Raw genomic sequence first — 24,313 nt, forward strand, 5'->3', positions numbered from 1 at the left:
TGGTTTTTTTGGCTGTTATAGTTGATTTCTTGAAAACCTTTATAGAAATAAATAAAAAACTTCCATTTGATGGAATGATTCTTCAAACTAGGCATACTAAAGTCTTACAAGGGGCAAAGGTTATGATGTACAAAAATAATTAAAAGTAATTGCCCTTGAAATGATATAAATCCTTGAGGTTCATGAAGTCTATCACCATAAATATTCAATAAACTTAGCTACATGTAAGACTTAATACAAGTAATGGGTTGGGATGTGTTCAAGGACTTTTCTTTCCATTGGTAATGCTTGAGGAAGTTATTTACGTAATTACAGAATGCCAAGTTATTCCAGAAAATGCCAACCTTAAAAGAAAGTGTGTGCACTTCAGGAACAATAAGATATTTGAGCATTTTGGTTCACTACTAGTCCAACACTCAAAGCTGGATCTGTAATGTCCTAGCCTGTGAATGGAACAGACAATAACCATGAAGGCAGACCATCGGCACATATTATCAGAAAGGATAATTACCAATGCAACAAAAAATTCAGAAAATGACAAAAGTGGAAGTAAACAAACAGTAAAAGAGAAATGTTATGGTAAAATCCAGATTTGAAAAAGCACTTATCATAACCAAACCATAGAACTCTAGTTAGTATATTTAGTAAGCAACAATGGCTACCAACTACAACTAAGTAAGCTACATTTGAAAATATGCTACAGTATAAAGTAAGCTACAACTTCAAAAGCAACCATGCATTTATCATTTGATTAATGCAACCACATTAAAAGCAACCATGCATTTATCACCTGATTAATGCAACCACAATAAAAGCAACCATGCATTTATCATTTGATTAATGCAACCACAATAAAAGCAACCATGCATTTATCATATGATTAATGCAACCACAATGAAAGCAAGCATGCAAATCTAGAACCATTTTAATGTGTAAGTCTAATGCATATGCTGTTGTTGCATATACCATTGACGACACAGTCTCCTGAATTATCTCCCTTGGATACAATGTCATCCGAGTCATCTTCCTTGCTGCCATTTGGGAGTTTTATCAAAACCTCTTCCATAAGTTCAGGACAGTTAAGAACCACTTTCTCCTCAATTATTTTATCAGCACAATCAACTTCGTCTTTTGCCAGTATTTTGGTCTCATTTTCTGATTTATTGTCAAAATCTTCAAGTTTGATCTCTGAACACCGTTTGTCAAGTTCATGGAAAAGAGTCTTTGTATTTAGATTACGGCCATTGATTTTTCTCATTTTGTTGGTAAAATCCCCATCACCTTGTGAAACATCAGTTGAATAACCATCATAACCACTCAGGGTAGATAACCCAGAGAGTTCTCGTGTAGCTGCAAGAGGCCAGATTGCATGTGCTAGATACAGTGTATATAAAGTGTACTTCAAATACCGCAAAAAAATGTCAATTTGGGGGGAATGCTTCATGCTGTGTACTACACCATTCAAGTGATAGCCAATTATTAATCAATAGAATCAACAAAACAAATGTGATTCTGATTTTTACAAAATCATACCAAGGGGAGAAACTCTCCATCAAGAATGATGTAAATACCTCTAATACATTTGAAACCCCAGCAAACTGTGTTGCTTAATTATAAGAAATCCAGTAAAATAGACATCCTAGCTCCTAACATATAAAACCACTTGTTACAGATCACATAAGATTTGATTTGGATAGAGAATTTAAAAAAAAGGGAAACACAAAATATGGCTTTCCTCAGTCATGTTAAAAAAAGACACTGACCTTTGACCTTAAAAAAGGAAGACCTAATATGAGCAAATAGTAATACTATATGGTGGGATATTTTGGCAGGTGTACCAATTGGCAATTTTGAGGCAAAAAGTAATATAAAAAATTTTGGTGTTTCTAATTTAGGCTGATGCTAATTGGTGCACTGATTACTGATGCCCAAAATATTTTGCAGAATTTAATTTAGCATTTTTAGAAAAACTGCTAATATAAACCAAAATTACCATCCTGCAAAACTTACAAATGTACCCGCTATATGGTTACCAGATGTACTAAAGCACATGATATGCCTGTCTCACTATGAATACGGAAAGGACAAAACTAAACTTGGAATCCTCTGATTGTGTTAAAACTAGAAAAAAAACTCCCTGAGATTACCCCCCCCCTTTTTCCTGCTTCAAATGGAGTTAAATGCACAGCCCTAATGCTCAGTTATTCCCCTTTTGAGTCCAACAACAGTGACTATATTTCTTCTTATACATCTATTTATGATGCCAAACCTTCCAATACAATTTCATCAAACACTTCGAGCGGTTAAGGAGAAGTTATGTTTACAAGGTTTTAACATGTAAAATCTTTAAAAAGGTGGGATGATTCCTATATACCCAAACAATCTTTGTTTGCAAGGGGTATAATTAGACTGACATTTACCTTTGCCCTTTAAAATTAACTGGATGCTAAATATCTAGGATTAAATATTTGCTAAGTTAAGTTCAAGCATTTAAAGAATGCTGTTTCTAGCGTGTCCAGGAGATTTTAATTGACAGAAATTTTAAGGGGACAAATGGTAGCATTCTTTAATCCCCTTGCTACTTCTTTGGTTGAGGCATAATAACAGCTGTGCCAAAGCACATGATATACCCGCCATTCCTTTTCAGTGCTAAAAATATGATGATTCTGAATAAAAAATATAAAAATTATAGAAAGCAAAATCCTTCATGTAGATAATAACATTAAGACAGAGAAACATGATTTATCGTAATTTCTCCATAACTGTGAAACTACTTTAATCTTGGGTACCAATTTTAGTGGTTTTTGGATAAATTATCAGTTAGTAGAATTTAGAATTTGTTGATTTGACAAACACATGGAAAATTTCCTTTTCATTGGGTACCAAACCTACAAAAACCACGAAAATATATACCCCACGAACAATAATGATTTCACAGTATAGGTATACAAACTTCCTGAGAAGTACTTACGTGAGCCTTTACTGAGGAAGGTAAGTTCCCTAAGGCGAGTAGATGCTCTGCTGGCAGCTTCTGTCATGTAGAGTGATTCCTGTTTATATTTATGCTGTCTACCATCCCAAGCCTTGCCAATATCGTTCAACTAAAAGTTGAAAGTAAATTACCATCAAATTAGAGTGGAGGAACTATTATTTCTGTGGTACTTGTGTTTAAAGTTTTTTGTGGTTCGGTCGAAACATGATAGAATATTTGTGTTGATATTTTTACATTACATGTCTTATTAAACAAATACAAAAATAAGACTGCCACTAAGGCCAAGGAAAAAGTTCTTGGTTCTCAGTCTTAACCTCCTCTTTTTTGGAGTTGCTAAATTATCAAATTACATTACCATATTTACATATCAGCGAAATACAAAATTGACTCCTGATTAGTAAGTTTGGGGCTTTGAACAATGTAAAATATTTTTTTTATCACTTAAATCACTTTTGGGAAACTAAAAAGAGCTCCCATACTCACTGGTTCACATATCTTTGGAACAAAGAAATTATCCATGAATGTTTCCTTAACTTGTTTTTTGCTTTACTTTTGGTGGATGACTGTCTCATTGGCAATAATACCACATCTCCTATTTTTTTTATCAGTGTAAAAAGTACAATGTAAGGGAGATAACTTACTCCAATTTCAGAATCACTGTCATATATTGAGGAAGTATCATCCACCCAATTATTGATCCAATCAGTGAAGCTCTCTGACCTATAGGGGACATCTAATCTCATGGCTAGTGCTTTCAATGCTTCCTCCTGTAATAAAACGATCATCATACGAGAAAAGTCTAGACTTCTGAAAAAGGCAGTTAAGTATAAATATGTAGCTTGAGGCCATATTTTCTATAAACAAACATGGCAGCAATGTTAGATTGTTTTATGCACCATAATAAACACAACATCTGAAGAACATTACCTTTATAATGCTAATAACAAATTTGTTTTACAAATATAGCTAATATAAACTCCCCCCCTTTTTACTTTATCACAGTAGTTTTATGTTTACAAAATATTTTAGTGCTTTCTCAGACTACCTTTTGAATTTTAAAATCTCAATTTGAGATTTTTCTTATGGAACCGGGTCTAGGACCTACATGTAGATGAAAAGATTTTGAAGGTCCTAAATCAGCAATTTGAGGGCCCTTAACCATGAACCTACATTTATTTGAACCCCACAGAGTGATTCCATATTTAATGTACTGACCTAGCCAAAAGTCTACAATTGATAAATGATACAGGCCTATTTTGGCCAAAAAGTGTTCTTGACTTACCTGGTACCTTATCCTCTTGGTACAGTCAGCACATTATATATGGCTATGTTAGGTTATTTTAATTTGAATGTCTCCATATTAGAGTACAGACTTCATCAAAATGTTATGATATAGGTCACTTTTGTCCACAAAGTGTTACCACATCCTCTGGGCTAAAATGGACCTGTTAGTTTATTTTTATCTGAATGGCTCTGAATATTACACACACTGACTTATATGCTTCGGTCCAAAAAGTGTTCCGGACTTACCTCATCCTCTTTGCTATCAAAGTGAGGTTGGATCATACCAAGGGACTCCATCAGTTCATGTAACTCATCCTTGTTTTCAATACCAGCAAGGTATGCCAGAGTTTCCTTTGCTTCATCTCTCAAATCCTCCTACAATGGATGTTAAAGGTCAAAGGTGAGAGTTCACATCACATCAATGACACTCATGACAGAAAGCAGTTAAATAGGAAATCAATCGACTGACATGACAAAAATAAAACACATTTTCAACTTAAAGTACAAGATGAAAAATCTTTTCTAAAATCAAGAATAAACAGGCAGACAGATAATTTGATTGCAGTATAGCCCATATTCCACATTATTTAATAACATGAACAATAATAAAATACAGAAAAACATCAAGCTTTGGAGTCCAGACAAAAAATATCACAGCCAGCCCAACATAACGAGATGTAATCTTCTGTCAAGAATTCAAAAACTTACAGTATTATGTTTATTGGTGATGTCAATGTCGAGGTTACATAACGCTGTCATTGAAAATTGCAAATCTTTTTTAATATTCCTACAAAAGCCTGAGATAAGAAATTATCAGGCAGTAGGAACAAATGAAAAATTGATAAAGTTGCTGATAAAGAGAAAACTCTGATAATCTCTACAACACATCCTTCTTATTTTCAATCCACATACCTCAGAACTGACCAACATTGGTAACAACAATGCTAGAACATCCTGTCTGTCGGCACCAATAGCTCTGAGGACTCGTAATGCATTCCTTCTGATGGGCACACTCTCCCATTTCAGCTGTACAGACAGTTTACTGACAATTCTGTCTAAGTAGTGGTCTGGTATACCAATTTCACTAGAAATAAAGGTTGATTTCTATATTTGAATAAAATTTGACCATGTAGGTAAGCTTACATAAACTGTTAAAGTTGTGTGAAATGTCACTGACCCTAATTTAAATACTGTAAGTTCAGAAATGTTCATGATATTTTTATTAATGCAAAAAATACAACTACAGGCAATTGCATTGATAAAAACTTGCATTTGAACTCTTTGGTCGTCTGTTTATAATTTACCCATCTTCAACAACAGATGTTACAAATCGACTGAGGCACCCCAAAGTTAGTTTATACAACGATATCCGGTCGTTTATTATTGTCCGCAAGTCAGGGGAGAGGAAAAGCCAAGTTACACTTTAACAACCTCATCAGGATAGTTAGAATGATTTCAAATATATTCTGTTTTACTGCATCTTGATTACAAAGCTCTTGGGGTCCTAATAAAGGAATGTGTTTTCTTATGCGTTTATTATGTTTGGGTAGTGCGTATCGCTTTAATTGTCAGCAGACACACATTCTTTTGCAGATAATAGTGATATCAATTTCTCACACTTAGAATGAAAATAGATTTTAAAGGAGTGAAATTTAAAATGATTGTTGTTTTTGTTTCAGTACGCACTATTACCCATGCTGAATCTCCTACACACTCACTTATGCAAACGATGCATGCTACATGACAATATTTTTTAGATATATGTACCATCAACAGCATTAATTGTCATTAGCAGTTCAGATCTACTCATTCGTGATTAGGTCTCCATTTAAAATGCAAGTTTTCATTTACTTGAGAATACTGTATCAATTTATACAAAAACAGAGAAATTAACACCAGTTGTTGACACTTGTAAAGGAAACCTGTGAACTTGAATCTAATTTGGTAAATATTAATGGCAAAGGCTGAAATTTCATGATTTATTTTTATCATTCCAGTAGCAAGTCACAAAAATAAAACTAGTATTTCTCACTTGGTAACTCGAATCGGCAAAAATTTTTGAATTCACAGAATAATAATTTATCATTTGTACTGTCACTATAGAATCAAACAGAAGTCGATTTTTATAGGGGTTCAATATTAGAACCGTTGAATGTCTCTGGTGCAGGATCTCTGCTATATCATCTACCTAGGTCCTATACCTACCATATTTATGTCTACTTTTATTGTGGATTTTTTCATCAGGATGAAAAGAAGTTCAGTAGTTTTCATTCTTGAAAATAATTTTGAACCCTATTTTGTAGTGTCAGTATCTGTAAGAATCAGGCAGTAGGTGGAACATAGTCAGAAATAAGCCACAACTTTCACAGTGGTTAATTTGACTGCTTGTACCATTTGAATCGAAGAACAAAGACAAGATATTCTATATTATGTTGATAAAATGAGTTGTAAGTTCATTGAAATGCACTGATAATGAAAATTTCAGGGACAGATAACTCTGTCAAAAATCTCAATTTTCTTATTTTCATTTTTTGTTATGTAAAGCTGTCTAACCAGAACCCCTCTTGGACTTTAAAATTGGTTTTGTATAGATAGATGTTTGTTTAATCAAGGTTTAAAATACATTGAAATAAAGATAAAGGGACTTTATAAATGTATTGTTCAAACACATTTTCAGATTATTTAGGGTTCAGTATAGACAGGTTACACTGTACTTTATATTCAGCACCAATATTTGAAGTGTTTTTAAAACCAAACTTAAGGAGGTAGACCCAGGGTAAGGTTCATAACTCTTCAAATCAGTGATATGTTTGTATCATATTCAATTTCACTAAAGCCTATCAAACTTTCCTTTGAAACAGAATGAAATCAGTCCAAGTTACTTTGATGCCTACATGAGATTGAAGTAAAATGCTGAATACAAACATTTCAATGATTCATGTTCCTTACCCTAGGTCTACCTCTTTAAGAACTCACTTGTGAATAGCAATAATATAAGCACAGATTTGAGAATGAAGTTCAGCATCTTCTGTATCCAGTAATCTAATAAGGTTCTGCATGATTAAGTCAAATGATTCGTTTCCTTGGAGATCTGGGAAAAACTCCTCAGCAAGCAGACGACGAATGATATCCATATCTACTGCTGGTAACATGCCCTTCCTGTGACCTAGGCCTGACCTTGAACCATCCTAGGAGAGAATTTTTTCATCAGATATTTTCTGTCATGTAATTTTCATGGGTACTTAATTTTCATTTAAATGCCACAAATGTGTTACACATATTTTTCAGAACATGTAATTCAATTTTTTTTTATAAACAACAAGGTTTTAGATTAAGGGGTGTAAATGCATTTTAAATTTTAATGCTTCATTCCCCAAATCTCTAATAAAAATCTTTACCAAGTGCAGCATGATAATACTGCAGACAGTTGAACTCTGTTCACTTGGGGCAAGTGTGGACACAATATTAGGCATTCATGGATCACTTTGTATCTCATTATCTTAAAGAGTAATCAGGGGAACCAAAGTTCAAGCAGAAATGAAAAGAAAGTAATCCAGGGACAAAGACCAGACATGGAAAACAGACATTCAGAACAAAGAATATTAAGTAACTAAAATAATACATACTAAGTAACAAAAGCAAATGAGCAACTTAGACTCCACAAAAAACTGGGTGCATGGACCAGGTGCACCGGTAAGGTAAGCGTCCTCTGCTTTTCTAGAAACACCCGCCGAGTTGCTCATAAAATAGTAAATGATAAAGTAAATTTGTTAAGCATACTTCTTCAAAATATTTTATGCCATCACAAAAAAAAAAAATGAAAAGAAGCACTCTCCATTCAACTTAACACAAAATCACAGCATGAAATATGAAGAACAGAAGGAAAGCAGAAATCAGACCAACTAAAAGTTAATAGACAAAAAAAACTGATCATCATATTTTGATTTACAAAATGTGAAATTTGTGGATTCCAAGAAAAATAAAATCCTTTAGTCAGAAGCCATTTTCTTCTTGAGGATGGGCCTTGGATTTTATGTTAATGTAAAAAAAATTTGTTCACACAAATGCAAAAATAATTTACTATATTTTTTTAGCAGCAGCCAGAATTAAAACTTTTTATTTGAAAATCTACATTGTTAAGTAATGGGGGAATAGAGGTCAGAGCCTTACAAAGATATATTTCATAAATTAGTTCATTGCATTTTTTACCTTGAATGTAATATTGGATGAATGGTTTTTACCATGAGTGTAACATTGGATGAATGGTTTTTACCTTGAATGTAACACTGGCTGAATGGTTTTTACCATGAATGTAACATTGGATGAATGGTTTTTACCTTGAATGTAACACTAGTTGATTGCTCATCAACAACCATGTTAGTCAGGCGAAATGATTTTGTCCTCTCTCGGCTCTTTGTTCCCAGTGACCTTCTCATTCTGTCAGGTGTACCTAGGTCAAGGTCAACCTTGTGGAAGTCAAATCTTTTAGATTTCACTGTAAAGAATGAAAGTAAGATTAAACGAAAATTACATCTTTCCAAGAATTTTAATTTTTGTAATTTTAGTTACATAATTTCTGCCATTACTGTACAATTCATTACTCAATAAAGAGTTGTGCTTTAAGCGCATGATACGCCAGTTGCCCTTCTAACTTGTCCTTATGCTTTTAAGAATTTATATGATCAACCAGAAATACTGTGATCCCTGCATGTCAAATACACCCTCCCAGCAAAAAAAAGTACATAAAAAATTCACAAAAATTTGGCACTATCAAGTCTACTTCAAATTTAACTCAGTTTGTTTTCTTGATTTTTCACCCATACATTTCTATCTTGTTCAAAACACATTTTTCTGAGATGGTTACCAAGTACCTTATATATTTATTAGTTCATAAACATAACAAATAGTCCATTTTCAACAATTTTTCATTTTTTTTAAAACCTCATAACACGGAAAAGTAAATACAAATCAGAAAGAAGCTTACTTCAATAAATATGAACAATTCACTGAAGTTTCATAAAAGTTAGTGAAAGTATTTTTGAGTAATTGTGTGAAAACTTGAAAAATCTCCCTTTTTTTTAAGTAAAAAAATTCATAACACGGAAACGAAAAATCTGAAATTCATAAAAATCAAAACGGAGCCTATGTCAATAGATATAGACAATTTACCAAAGTTTCATTACAGTAGGTGAAAGCGTTTTTGAGTTATTGTCCGAAAACTGGAAAATGCCCCCCTTTTTTTAAGTAAAAAGATTCATAACACAGAAACGAAAAATCTGAAATTCCTGAAAATCGAAAGGGAGCTTACATCCATAGATATGAACAATTCATCAAAGTTTCATAAAAGTTGGTGAAAGCACTTTTGAGTTATTCTTCAAAGTGTGGACGATGGACCGACAGACAACGGTATACCATAATACTGCCTGTCTTAGACAGGCATAATAAAACTCTTCAGAAATATAATTGCCAAAATAATTCAATGAGTAAATATTTTGTATGTATCTTTTTTTAAACAACTTAAATATACAAATTCTAAGTAATACCAATTATTTAAATTTACTGGCATTTTCACTAAGTTGTGGCATCAGTGGACAAAAATGTGATTGGTGATTTACCCTGAGGTGAGTTTGAAAGACAATGACTGGTGCAAAATTGTTCAATGCCTCAGGTGAGTCAGAAAGTCAATGACTAGTGCTGATTTTTTTAATGAATCAGGTGGTGACTAGTGATTTGATTTAATCTGACTAGTCATGATTTGACTCAGGTGGAGGTACAGGGTGACTTGTGATTTGACTTCTATGACTATGATTGACAATTCAACATTGTAAAACTATATGATGATTTGCTTTAATCAGTGGCTGGAATTGTGTCTGATGTGGTGATTTGAGATTTGACTTGGCAATTAAGACAGTGGTAGGTAATTTGACTAACTCAGAAAAGATTAACTAAGTGATATGACTTTGTAAGTAAAACTGATTAGTGATTCCACTCAAGTCATTGACCTGTGATTTGACTTAATCAGTGAAACTGATCGATGATTTTGATAGTTGGTGACTGGTAATTGTAATCAATAGTTTGATCATATATTTTTATTAACTCACATTCATATTTGCCTGGAGTAGTAGGTGTTGACCGTCTGCTTCCCTTCATCTTTGAACTTCCTGTGCTCCTATTGGACAATGTAGATGTTGCACGCATGAATGTTTGCATCTTTCTCCATGGTGTGTAATCAGTGGATCGTCTCCCTTCCTGGGAGTCTCCCCAACTGAATGGCCTTATGTCCTAGGTACAAACAAGAATTTTTCACATAAAGTTTCAAAAACACTTTTTTAATATGGCAAAAATCTAAAAGAGAGTATATAGTGAAAAACAACATGAAGTCCTTAAACAAAAGGATGTGAAATTGACAGCAAACGGGATCCTGACAAAGGCTGTTCAAGTTATGGCACAGATAAGTTTTAGTAGCCATCCTTAAACTGATTTTTTTTAAGGGAAGACCAACTCTATAATATCCTCTGAACATCATTAAATATATTGTAAAATTACATCAGTCAGAGACATAAAAAAAGGTCACAACTTGCAAAATTACCTTTACAAGTTCAGCATTTATATAAATGCGATGCGACAAGAGGTATGTTAAAGAACAAAATGTTAAGAAAGCAACACAAACCAACAACCATGACTCAAATTGGCAGATCCAGAATTTTAGGACCACTTTTATCAGAAAATTATGATAATTACATCTAATGTATGAGCAGAAAATGCTCAATAATTGCCATTTTTATGTGTCAGCACAATAGGAATGCCCTGTCTGCACAGCAATTTTCTAAGTTCAAGGGGAATTACTCCATCAAAATTCAAGGAACTGGAACAGAACTCAACCTCAGTGTGTAACTCATCAATACAATCCTGCATATCAATCATCAGTTTTTTTGATTTAAGGCATAAAGAGAAAAAAATTCTGGAAAACAAAAATTAACAGGACTTTTTCTAAGATCAAGGGACATTTATTCACAAAAAAATCAAAAACCAGAAGAAAACTCAATCTAGAACTGTAATTTATCAATATACACCTGCATACAAATAATCTGATCAATATCACAAGGCATTTAGAAAAAAAAAATCCAGAAAACTGGTTTTAACAGTAATTTTTTGTACTTAAGGATGTAGACCAAGGTAAGGGACCCAACTCTTACAAATCATTGGAATGTTTGTAGTCAGCATTTTACATCAATCTCATGTAAGCATTAAAGTAACTTGGATTGAATTCATTTTGTTTCAAATGAAAGCTTAATAGGCTTTGGTGAAATTGAATATGATGCAAACATATCACTGATTTAAAGAGTTATGCCCCTTATCCTAGGTCTATCTCCTTAAGGGCCACAACACAAAAAAAAAATCATTGAACTGGAACAAATCTCAAACTTGATCTGCAACTCATCAATATACACCTGCGTACAAAAAATTAGTTCAATGTCTCAAAGTACTTACACAAAATCTGGCAAATTGGTCATCCCAGAATACATGTAATGGAATACTTGACAAGGGTAAAACAATATGTCCAAACAACTATGTGGAGGAGGTATAACAAGATTTGACTACCTTTTAATCAACAATCTGAGAAATGAGGTTAATGAAAAAATTAAAAAGTTAATAATCAATTTCATGGGTACTGCACAAGCAAAATAGCAATGGACGTATTATGGATGAGGAAAATGTTTTACATCCATTACAGGCAGGAATGATTTTACTAGGTCAACAAACGAAGCAGAAACTGGCAAAATTGGAGGTAAAAATACAATAAAAAAAGAACTGTAACGGTAAAATCTGGATTTGAAATTGTAGAAATCTGCTAAAAAACGGAAGAAAATCAACCCTGAACAGGCTGGTTGCTATTTGCAGTATACTACTTTTTAATTCAATTATGTGAAATTCAAGAGAAGACAAATGAGAGTAGAATCACACAGTGACAAATTTCAAGCCAAGTTATCCAGACCAAAATAGACAAGTGTGAGTTAGTAGATACATACTACAATGACTACTTTTAGCCAGTGTTTAAAATCCAAAGAAGAAAAACATGAGTTAGAATCACACAGTGACTACTTTCATGCAAAGTGATCATAACAAAACAAATGTGAGTTAGTAAAATTACACAGTGACTACTTTTAGCTATGAAATCAAAATCAACACCAATCAAATGTTAGTAAGAAGAATCACATAGTGACTACTTTGAATCCAAGTCACCAAAATCAGAACAAGAGCAGACTCACACGGTCTCTACTTTTAAGCAAGTGATAAGAAGTGTGAGTGAGTGGAACCAACCAGTGACTTCTCTTAAGCCAAAAGTGAGTTAGTCAAGCCACACAATGACTACCTTCAGATCAGAACCAGGTCGCAACAAAGAAAATGGCCCACCAACCAAATCCTGTCCAATTTCCGCCTCAAATCCTGGCGGGAAAATATCTGTGTCTTCAACAGGTTCACTGCTGTCAAATTCAATGTCATCGTCACTGTCAACAGGTTTGACCTTTTTCTTGCCACGACCTCTGCCATTATTTTTTGGTCGACCATGACCTCTTGATTTTTGTTTTGATTTAGGTTCCTCCTCATCTGACGAGGATTGATCCTCATTTGTACTACTGTCTTCGAGGAATTGGAGATATCTGGCCTTCACCTAAATTGTGCAGAATTTGTAATGAGCTGTTTTCAGAGGATCCAGGTTCATGCAAGCATAAAGATTTTTTATATGAAGTTGCTTTATATGTCTATATTATGAAATGTGCAATTACTCATTAAAATCTGCCTGCTCTTAGGAGATAATCCACATTGAAAATCCAGTAGATTTTATTGTATTTGAGTGTCATTTACAGAGTTATCTCCCTTAATTTTGAAATCTACAGTGTTTTATATATAATTTTTATCTCCTAAGAGCACGGGTTATATGAAAAACCAAATGTTTATTTCTGTTTACCATGACATTTAAAAAAAAAATCAAAAATAAAAATATGTAGGCTTTTCACCCATGAATCGCATTTTGCATGATTCTTAGCTGGAGTCCTACTTAAACAGCTATGATTACAGGAACTGGTTATCTTTTAATCTAATTTATTGCAATTGTATCATATCATGAATTTCTGAAAAGGAATAAATTTTTGTAAGCAATGAAATTTAGCTTGCAAAAAATATAACTGCTGTAAATGACAAATTTTTTGCAATATTTTAAAAATTATTATGAAAAATGTGACTGACATGAATTTGCAATAATTTTCACTCCCATTATGAAATTTGTATCATAATTGATGCAGGAATTTTCTCAGAACCAAAAAAAAATTAATGACTGCAAATTATAAATAATTTCTGAATTTACAGTGTTCTAAGAGGCTTCTTACATATAATTTTAATAGACTGCTGAAAAATTCACATGTGCATTTACTAAAAGAAGTGTACAAAAACCGTTGATCTTGCAATAATAATGATTATACACGACAGAGGTGCTGAAAATCTTTGAGACATAAGCCAATTTTTCAAGTAAAACTGGAAAAAAATGTCTAATGCAAACACAGTGGAATAAACTGAAGAATGAAAGTGTATCAATTTTAACCAAACACCAAATGTCAATTTAAATGTGCACACACATGATGTTTTAAGAGCATGTAATGCAGAAACTCAAACTGCTATGCCATTTTAATTTGTTGTGAAGTAAAACATAGCACTTGGATGAAATTTAACATTGATGAGTTCAAATTAGAAAAAAAACTATCTCTGAATGTGATTCAGTACTGTGGAATAGCACTTAGATGAATTTAACATAGATGAATTCAAATTAGAAATATCCAATCTCTGAATGTGATTCAGTGCTGTAGATACCACTTAGATGAATAAACATGGGTTAATTCAAATTAGAAAAAATCCAATGTCTAAACGTGATTCGGTGCTGTGGGATAGCACTTAGATGAATTAACCATATTAATTCAAATTAGAAAAAAACCCAATCTCTAAATGCGATTCGGTGCTGTGGGATAGCACTTAGATGAATTTAGCATTGATGAATTAAAATTAGAAAAACCCAATATCTGAACGTGATTCAGTGCTGTGGGTACCTTCTCCTTCTTATTTGACTGAGAACTATAAACTTGTATAATTTCATTTTCAGCCCCTTCAAATATGTCTGCATCTGTAACAGCCTCACTTTCATCAAGTTCAAGGTCAAGGTCATCATCTAAGTCAACTTTAGGCTTTGACCTTTTCTTGCGACCTCGACCTCTACCCCTATTAACAGGGCGAGTTTCAGGTTCACTTTCATCCTCTGAGGGGTCATTCAAAAAGGTCAAATATCTGGCCTTTACCTGCGATTGTAATGTTAATGTGTCATACTTATGAAGTTATGAATATTCATTGACCTTCATACATGGATTTGTTTATTTTCAAGGTGATTTGATGGTTGACTGTTACCTACATTTCTTCCTATTAGAGATAAACAGTTTTAGGATATTGGGAAATCTGGGGAAATCAGGGTAAAAGGGTATTCATGAGGTTTGATCACTATAAATTAACACATTTCCCTGAAAACACAACATATAAAATAAGTTATAACAGGATTTTGCCGTTAAGATTTATAAAAATATTGGCATTTGCTATCTTTTGGAGAAAAAAAATCTGTTGAAATGCTTAAGTATCAGTCTTTCTAAAAATCAGACAAAAGGTGATACATACATGTCAAAAACCCACCAAATTCAGTTTTATTTCTTGTTCAGGAACAGCTATAGATCACATAACCAGTCTCAGTTTTTCATTTTGATGTTGCACTTTTGAGATAAAAAATTATATAAATTGTACATGAAATTTGCATTTTATTAGCAAGAGTTATCGTTCTTGATTTGGTTGATATTAGTGGGAAATGAAGGTATGATTTTAGTGGGAGATGTAGGTATGATTTTAGTGGCAGATGAAGGTATGATTTTAGTGGGAGATGAATGTATGATTTTAGTGGCAGATGAAGGTATGATTTTAGTGACAGATGAAGGTACGATTTTGGTGGGAGATAAAGGTATGATTTTAGTGGCAGATGAAGGTATGATTTTAGTGGCAGACGAAGGTATGATTTTCTAAAAAAAAAGTGCAGATCTGAATGAAAAAAAGATTGTTGTTATGTGAAAGTATAGCATATGTAGACAGAAAAAAAATTGTTTGTTTGATTGTTTGATGGTTTTTTCTTCACCATGAATCAGTTTACCATTGGCAGTGTCTGAATTTTATATGGACTGGTACTTAAGTTTTTATTAGGCTTAAATTATTGGCAATCATACCACATCTCTTATTTTCATATTAAATCACTGTGAAAGTACTTCTATTCGTGGGTACTTATTTCCTTGGTTTAGGGAAAAATAATCAGTCCATGGATTCTTGAATTCGTGGATTTGGCAACACTGTCATACAAACAAATGGAATATTTTCTTTTCGTAGGGAACTAAATTTCATGGTTTACCAAACCCACAAAAATTGGTACCCAACGAATAATTATACATTCACAGTATGTTATTTATAGGAAAAAAAAAGGTTCTATTATACATGTACATGTAAGACAATCATCGAATCTGTCATACCCTTAGAAAAATTGATGTGCAATGCCTGAAGACTTATGTACAAGCTAAAAGAATTAAGGAAGAGTTAATTTTCATTGGTTACACCCTTTGAATATATAAGCAAGAACTATAGTCTCAGGATGTGAGAAAGATTCTGACAGCTCTAACACATGCACACATGTACTATTAATCTTATCAAAAGTAATCAAATTATAAAAGGGATAGAAGAATTTTAGTAAGCATTACTAATATGGTAAAACGGGTAATACTATAAATATGGGAAAAGCTACATTAATTTTTATTAACGAAAGGGTATAAAAATTAGTTCTTTTCAATTAACAATTTTCAAAAAGGAGAGTTTATATAAGGGTAGATAATTACCTCTTCCCAGTGATCTTCCTCTTCAGGAGCTTGTGGTTTGTAGACCATTTTAGCAGGTGGTGGAACCTTTACCTGAAAACAGACAAAAGTTAAAAGAAAAATTAATTTCTTACATCAGGGATAATTTTACGAGGTCAACAAACTAAGTGGAAATTGGCAAATTGGATATTAATATACAGTAAAAAAAGAATGGTAATGGTAAACTCCAGATTTGAAATAGCAGAAATCTGCTAAAAAATGGAAGAAAATCATCCCTGTTACATAGTTATGAGTTTTATATGAGATTGTTTTAGCTGATATCTAACCACTTCAACTGAATGGTGTTTAATAAGTCAGCTGTTGTGTTGAATACTTTGTAAAATGATAAGGTTTTGTATGTAATTATAATCAAGAAATATTTCAATGTATTACTATGAAAGTACTTTAATTTGTGGATACCAATTTTTGTGAATTAGGGAAGAAACACAAGTTTGTGAATTTTTGAATTCGTGGTTTGGAGGTTTTCAGTATACACATCAATGGAAATCTCCTTTTTGTTGAGAACCAAATTTTGTAATTTGGCCCAATCACGAAAACCATGAAAAATGGTACCCTATGAACAACAGTACTTTCACAGTATTATGATGTACTCATTTACACATGGGCTAGGTCTTTATATTTGAGTATTTTATCCAAAGCATTAGCAAGGTATAATATACAAATATAAAGGCTAAATTGTATGTGCATGAGTACTGCAACATACCTAACATGAATTATTTCAATTCTAATATGAAACACTATTACTGAACTGAATTGCCCAGGGATAGATATATTGTGTAAAATATTTTGTTAAAGGTTTATAAGGCCCCATATTAGAATCTAGCACAGTGGATTCCTGTTAATTGCATACCCTATTTGTCAGAAAACTAGAGGCTCCCAGAAGCCTGATTCGCTCACCTGGTTAAAGTTTGCCTTTCAAGAGCAATAAATTTAATGTAGGACTATCTTAAAGATCATTTCAGCGATTGAAAGTTTCTTTTTATCTATTATAGTTGTCAAGATATCAGCTGAAAACTGTAAAAAAAGTCATTTTTCATCTTTCAAGGGCAATAACTCTTACAAGGAGTCACCTGACAACTTTATCCCTTTAGACTTTTGAAGGCCTTATAATAAGGGTCATTTCAGCAATTGAAATAATTATGCTAAACCTAACGGTTTTGGAGATATATGTGAAAACACACAGTCTGAACCCTGTGTTCTATTTTTAGTAATGGTGGCAATGTTCTACAACAGATCAAATATCCCCACATCAGTTCTATGTATGATACCCCAAGGAACATTCATACCAAGTTTGATTCCAATTGGTCACGTGGTGTCAGAGGTGAAGATTTTTGACAGAAATAACATTAAAAATAGCAAAAAAATGTCGAAAAAAGGGCAATAACTCCACATGGCTTAACAGATTAACATGAAAATTTGAAGGGGAAATATCTTATATTATCAAAGTTTAAGTGGTATGTATTCTTTATCATGTCTGATTAGGTTCCTGCCAAAGTGTCTAGTTAAAAGAAAGGGAAAATATTGTTGTGAAAATTATTTAATTTTTTTTTTTTTTAGAAAACTGAGGTATTTCACTAATGATGTATTGTCGTTTTACCCATTTAGGTACATTTTTGAGTAAATTTAGAAAATTATTTATGTAAGTATGAGTAATTTTCTAATTTTGGGTCTTATGCAAATAAGTGGCATTTTTTACATGGATAAGATGTTTTTGTTCTTAGATTTTCTATGCAATTGAAAGGAATATGTAATTAATACGTATACAATATTTAGTGGAATCCACTGTATAAATATTCAAAATTTGTATATTTTCAGACATTCTTTAATGAAAAGCAACTGGCAAAGTCAGAAATTTTAAATATACAGTACAACAAAGATTGCAAAAAAATTCTGAATGTGAAAAAGCAGACATTTCTTTACAACAACAAAAAATATCAGAGTGCAGGATAACACTGACTTACATTAAGAAACATAGAAAAGTTTATACAAGTTTCAAAGTAAATATGGTGATTTGAATGGTAAAATAAGTTATTATAATTGACATGCAGCTATTTAAACTTAAAAAACTGTGTTAAAAAGATCATACATGTGTTCAGTGGTTATATAACAGTGATGTAGGGTAGAATTCTATAAGATATTTACATCACCCAGAAGCCTAATGAGAAAAATTGAAATTGGTAGTGGTGCCAGTTCATTTCAAATTGCTATAAGACCTACTGAATCAATGGTCCATGTATCCTTCCTTCGTCTGACTTTTGGACTTGAGTAACCAATACGTTTCCTCACTACTGAGTTTGGTATATAACCTGTATAGAAGGAAATATTACATAATCATAAATATGATTCCCGATTAAACATAATTGTATGATTAATTAATAAACATAATCATGATTTCCTCAAAATTTGTTCATTAAAATCATGATTATGATTACCTCAAAAACATAAGTTATTGAAAGAGAACCTTACAAGGTTTTAAACTATGATGTACTATCCACCTTTTTCTACAAAAGAACTGTAATTGGTATCAACCCTCGACCTATACCACCCTGTGTGCCAGTGGCCCTTTGGTTGATATAGGAGTCTTGGGTTGATATCACATGTGATACAAATTAAAACAACCATTTCCTAACTGCAAACATCATTTCTCAAAAACATCACATCCCTCAGAACGTTTTTGATCCATTCGTGTTTCAGAAAATCTACACAGATAGGACATTGCTGAAATTCTGTCCCAATAAATAACATTAAAATCAAAAAGTACTTTGCCAACTCTCGACTAATCCTCAATGCAACAGACCAAGTCTTACCATCTGGGGCTATGATTGGTTGTTTATTATACAGATCTCGTTCCCATGGTGACAGTTTGTCCATATACAGAGAAAAACTCCTCCCTAAAACAAAATTTGATATAAGTGTTATTTAAGAATTGGCAATAATCAAAATTTATGTCATTAAAAATTTCAATTGACGAAATTTTTATCATAGCCAATTCTTATAAATTAATTTTAAAGCATATTTTTATTGATAAACATGAGAAAAGTAGCACTGAATTTAACTGAATAGGGGCATGTCAGAATTTTGTTATCCATTGAGATATAACAAAATTATTTTAACCTATCAGATTACAGTGATAAAAAGTAACATTCCTCGTCAGTATTTTTAATAAATTGTATGTGGATATCCATCAATTATAAGCCTTTGTAAGAATCAGGCAAAATGGGAAAAAAAATCTTAAACCCAAAAACTTGACAATAAACTTTCACTTTAGGAAGTCTTTTCTATTTGAAATGACAACTATTTGAACTCTGCAACACCGGAGTTCAGCAATTTTTATAATTAATCACCAAAAAAATTAAGATTTAAAACAGTTAATTGCCCTTATAAAGTTCATTTGCAGTGCAATCAAATTAACTCATTTTATCAAAAGAATTATATGAAAAATCTTGTTTTTATTCCTTGAATCTGATTATTAGATATATAGTCAAAGTAGTGGGTTATTTCTGACCATGTTACACCCACTGCCTGCTTCTTACAGAGACTGGCACATAATTGCTTTTCTGTTATTTTCAGCTCAATGATTTTTTTTCTTAATATTCATCATGTGTTAATTAACTGAAATCTTACTCCTTTCTTCTTTAGCCTTTTCTATCTTCATTTTCTTAACAGGTGGATCTGGAGCAGAAAATCTTCTACGGAACTGATAAGCTGAAAATACAAATAAAAAAGACCATTTTCAGGAAAAATAATTATTGAAGGGGGCATTTACTTTCACCTTTAAATGACCCCAAAAAAGGAATGCTTTTTACACTGTTCAATAAGTGCCAGAAAAAATGATAGAGGCTCTTTTTGTTTTTGTTTTTATTCTAATGTTAATTGTATTAAAAATGGGAATTGAAGTACTCTGAAAATTGACAAGAAAGGATCTGAAAACCAAGAAATAATTTTCAGTTTACCTGACTTGACAAGCATTTAAAGTAACAGTTGAAGAAAAAGATGAAGTTGCACACTTGGTCGTGCTAGGCATACCCCTATTTATAAACCAAGTTGATACTGAAGAGCAACCAAAATCATTTACATTATATGTCCCATCTATACAAAGCAACATATCAAATTTGAAATCAATCATTTCACCGCGGGCCAAAATTTTTGTGATGAAACTTTTTTCTATCATTCCACTTATTTTGAAAGAGTAATCAAGGGAACCAAGATTCTAGGGGAAATAAAAAGAATGTAATTCAGGGACAAAGACTAGACATGGAAAACAGACAAACACAACAAAAAAATATAAAATGAGCAAAATGATACATACAAAATAACAAAAGCAAATGAGGAACTCAGAAAAAAAGGTAAAAATGGCAAAGTCACGTAAAGCAGGTAGTTGATATTAGACATCACCCAAAATGGTTTACAATGTACGCCCCATCTATATAAAGCCACACACCAAATTTGAAAGAAACCTAATGAACCTATTCATTGAGAGCTGAGATAGTTGCAACAGAATTTGAACGGATGGACAGACAAGGTGATTCAAATTTACCACCTACTCAATGAATGGGGATATGAAGTAAAAGGTTTATGATTTCTTCTTTTATTTCAATAGTCTGATATCTAAAATAAAATTGCACCAAATATTTCATACCCTTTGCCTCCTCTTCAATATCTCCCTCACCAGCTGTTGATGGTCTGGATTTATTATCACTAGCAAATTTTACAACTACAATATGAAAGAGCAAGAAAAAGATTAATTTTTTGGGTGTGGAGTATTTAACCACTGCATGATAAAACATACCACACTTGTCAACCTTTCAACAGTTCATGTGGGAGATTCTCCTCCATTAACACTCTCTAATATGGGAGATTTTTTATGTAATAGCAATTTTATTAAAAGTAAAAATTCAATTAATTAATATTTTTCACAGAAAATATAGTTATTTTAACCAAAAATCACCCACAAATCATACATTTTTAAGTGGGAGATTATTAATTTGTCATTTATTTTGTAGGAGTCTCCCCCCTCCAATGTGCAAGGGATAACATGAATGGCGTACAGCACATATTGTTTGTGACACAGTATTACTCGTTTTATCCTGTTGCACACTTAATAAAATTTTATATATGAATTTAGTTTCATATTTTTTCATTTGCAACTCTATTTCATGATTATTTTAGGTTGCATGATAACTACTGGTCTCATAGTCAATCTACCCGTATAAGTTTAAGAAATACGTTTAGATTTTAGAATATAGGTCCAATCTCACAAAAGTGGTGCCTTTTTATTTCTCAAATCTAAGTTCAATTCATGTATGTATAAGTATGTAACTAAGGAGATAACTGTGTTGTTTTTGAAGATAAAGAAAGGTCAATCAAACTGCCAGCCCGTGGTAATACAAGATAAAATGGAGATTCCATGTTTTAATTCTTAAGTAGCACTCCAGCTAAGGATCATGCAAAATGTGATTCATGGGTAAAAGCCTACATATTTTTATTTTTGATATTTTGTTTGAAATGTCATAGTAAACAGAAAGTAACTTATGGTTTTTCATATAACCCGTGCTCTTAGGAGATTAAAATTGTATAGAATGCACTGTAGATTTCGATATTAAGGGAGATAACTCTGCAAATGGCGCAATAGAATCTACTGGATTTTCAATGTGGATTATCTCCTAAGAGCAAGCAGATTTGAATGAATAATTACACATTTCATAGTATAGACCCATGAAACAACTTAATTACAAAAATAAAAATATGTAGCCTTTTTTGGGGTGTATCACATTTTTTCAGATTTTGCATGATTGTTACAAAAACAGCTATTTAATTTTGTAAATTTAGTTTACTGGAAATAAGTTAGCAGACAGTAAATGGATTATTTGCAGCCATCAAATCAAGATTGACGACAATAAATTGTCCATTCCATTCCAATGCAAACTTCCAATAAATCTGTTACTTCCGAAATTCTGACGTCCTTAACAGGCTTTGAGATCACAACCGTGGTCGATTTTCGATTACCATATGAGCAGCTTGAGACTTATTTGGTGTGGCTTGTGTGTGTGTAAATTACTGTCCACTTTAATCTCGTAAACTTTTAACATTCTGATGTATGTCAGCTGTTTTCATTCATTTCTGTATCGTGAATGAACATCAAATTCATATTTAATGAAGATATTAAACTTAATGTTTTAGAAAAGTTATACAGTCAACTCCACTTAATCGCATATCGCTTTATTGCATATTTCGGTTATTAGCACAATTTTCTCCTGCACAAAACCATTTCCTATTATTCTATTAGGGAAAAAATCGCTTATTTGCATAGGCCTTGCAGGTGCATTTCGGTTTACTGCATAGAGAATTTTGCCTCATCCAGGTAAAAACAGGTCTTCCCAAATTCTATTTTAAGCCTTCGGGTCATAAATATGTCAATCATATTTATTGTTGTAAAAACTAGATTATCATCAATCAGGAGGTGTAAATAATGGATTAAAAACATAATGGACATAAAAGACAATTTAAATGATTTCTAATTACATTAAAATAAACAAGCACCTAGGTGACTTGCCACGGAAAAGTGTAACTAAGTACCTTACTTTACCTGACCCAAATTTCACTTGACCCGGGTGACGGGAAATAGGAATCCTAGATTGTAACACTGGTCAATGAATACAAAATTGTACCTGTCCACGTGTGAACACTGTGACCTTATAATGCAATTACTATTGCCATATCTAACATCGTTTTACTTAATCTGCCCTTTACTTCATTATAAAAAATACAAAGCAAAGTTTCACTAATGACCATTTCAACTGACATAGCTAGCGTAAAGTGTACAGCCAAATATGGAAAAATATGGCACGTCTAAGATGACCATAATAGGTCACGAAAATGTAAAAAAGTACATTACTGTCCTTTTAGAATCAAAATAAATCACGGAAACTACCAATTTATCATTGTTTTAACACGGCTGACCATTTATGCCGATATTTTACCCCTTGCTGTCACTCGGGGTAAAATAATGCGGCATAAATAGTCAGCTCATGTTAAGACCATGTTAAAATGGAGTTTCTGTAATTTATTTTTTAATTCTAATTATAAACTTTTGAAATAACATCTGCAAATTTATAGAAAATTGGCAAAATTGATACCCCAAAAAAAATTGATATCATAATCAATGAAATTTAAAACTACAATGAAAGTTGCATTAGAATAAGTATTTTATGCCTAATATCTTAACTTGTGCTTAAACCAAAAGTAAAAATCAACTGAAATTTATTTATAGTCTATTCTTTTTCATTTTGATATCAGAGATTCCCAAGGAAAAAAAAAACATTATATCTTGTATCCAACTATCATACAATACCTGTTTTTCTGGCAATAGCTGGCGAAGCAATACGATCTGACAATAAAATATGGTCCTCTATATTCTGTAAATGTTCTTCATCATCAAAATCTTCGATAAGAGTTACTTCCCTTGGAAAAGACCCTCTGTTGTCTAGAACTTTGACATCTTCTGCAGCCTTCTTTTCTTCTGTACGTCTATCCAACGATACAGAAAACTTGGGGACCTTGTTGGGATCAAACCTGAAATAATTACACATCATAATTATATTTTATAGAAAACTTATTTGGAACCTTTTTTGGATCAAACCTAAAATTATTACATGTAATATCAGTTAAGTAAATAAAGAGACCTGATGTTAAAATTCAAAACATGGTAACTTTATTTTAAAAAAAAAGACAGTGAGGAGATGATACAAGAAATGCAAATTGAATTTTTTAATGATCCTTCTATCTATTTTACAGTTATCAAAAACAAATAAATACTGTTATTAAGCTAACAAAGAAAATAACCTCCTCAAATGGAGTCAAATGTTAAGTATAGCACCCTTAACTTCAATTACCTCCCTTCAGAGTACGCTGCACATTATTGCACACCTACATATGATGCCTAACCTTCTTATAAAATTATATCTAAATCCAATGAGCAGTTATGAAGTAGTTGGGCACACAAGAAAAGTAACCAGATGACCAGACATACATACAA

General features: G+C 32.4%; 2 protein-coding genes across 18 annotated transcripts in view; both read right to left on the reverse strand.

The window, feature by feature from the left end:
- LOC148600095 (uncharacterized) overlaps positions 1–24,313 on the reverse strand; it is a 101,586-nt gene that overhangs the window by 40,073 nt on the left and 37,200 nt on the right. For 14 of the 17 annotated variants that reach the window (XM_088559549.1, XM_088559548.1, XM_088559547.1 and 11 more), the window contains 15 exons: positions 23,630–23,850; positions 20,918–20,992; positions 19,903–19,983; positions 19,086–19,169; positions 18,496–18,584; positions 16,240–16,311; positions 12,651–12,950; positions 10,378–10,558; positions 8,614–8,771; positions 7,253–7,464; positions 5,189–5,360; positions 4,523–4,651; positions 3,634–3,759; positions 2,972–3,101; positions 967–1,350 (listed from right to left, as the gene is read on the reverse strand). In XM_088559549.1, coding sequence (XP_088415675.1) covers positions 967–1,350; positions 2,972–3,101; positions 3,634–3,759; positions 4,523–4,651; positions 5,189–5,360; positions 7,253–7,464; positions 8,614–8,771; positions 10,378–10,558; positions 12,651–12,950; positions 16,240–16,311; positions 18,496–18,584; positions 19,086–19,169; positions 19,903–19,983; positions 20,918–20,992; positions 23,630–23,850 — 2,414 coding nt within the window. The remainder of the gene's footprint in view (positions 1–966; positions 1,351–2,971; positions 3,102–3,633; positions 3,760–4,522; positions 4,652–5,188; positions 5,361–7,252; positions 7,465–8,613; positions 8,772–10,377; positions 10,559–12,650; positions 12,951–16,239; positions 16,312–18,495; positions 18,585–19,085; positions 19,170–19,902; positions 19,984–20,917; positions 20,993–23,629; positions 23,851–24,313) is intronic. The other 3 variants (XM_088559550.1, XM_088559546.1, XM_088559545.1) reach the window with 2 other exon arrangements.
- LOC148600096 (uncharacterized) lies at positions 13,686–15,877 on the reverse strand. Its single transcript, XM_088557136.1, has 2 exons — positions 15,851–15,877; positions 13,686–14,649 (listed from the first exon to the last, which is right to left on the reverse strand). The coding sequence occupies exons 1-2, from the start codon at positions 15,875–15,877 to the stop codon at positions 14,272–14,274; spliced, it is 405 nt and encodes a 134-aa protein (XP_088413262.1). The 3' UTR covers positions 13,686–14,271.

Source organism: Perna viridis, chromosome 13 (assembly GCF_037379345.1).
Source record: "Perna viridis isolate PV_CMFRI_1.1 ecotype Kerala chromosome 13, ASM3737934v1, whole genome shotgun sequence".
In the NCBI taxonomy this organism is placed as follows: Eukaryota; Metazoa; Mollusca; class Bivalvia; order Mytilida; family Mytilidae; genus Perna; species Perna viridis.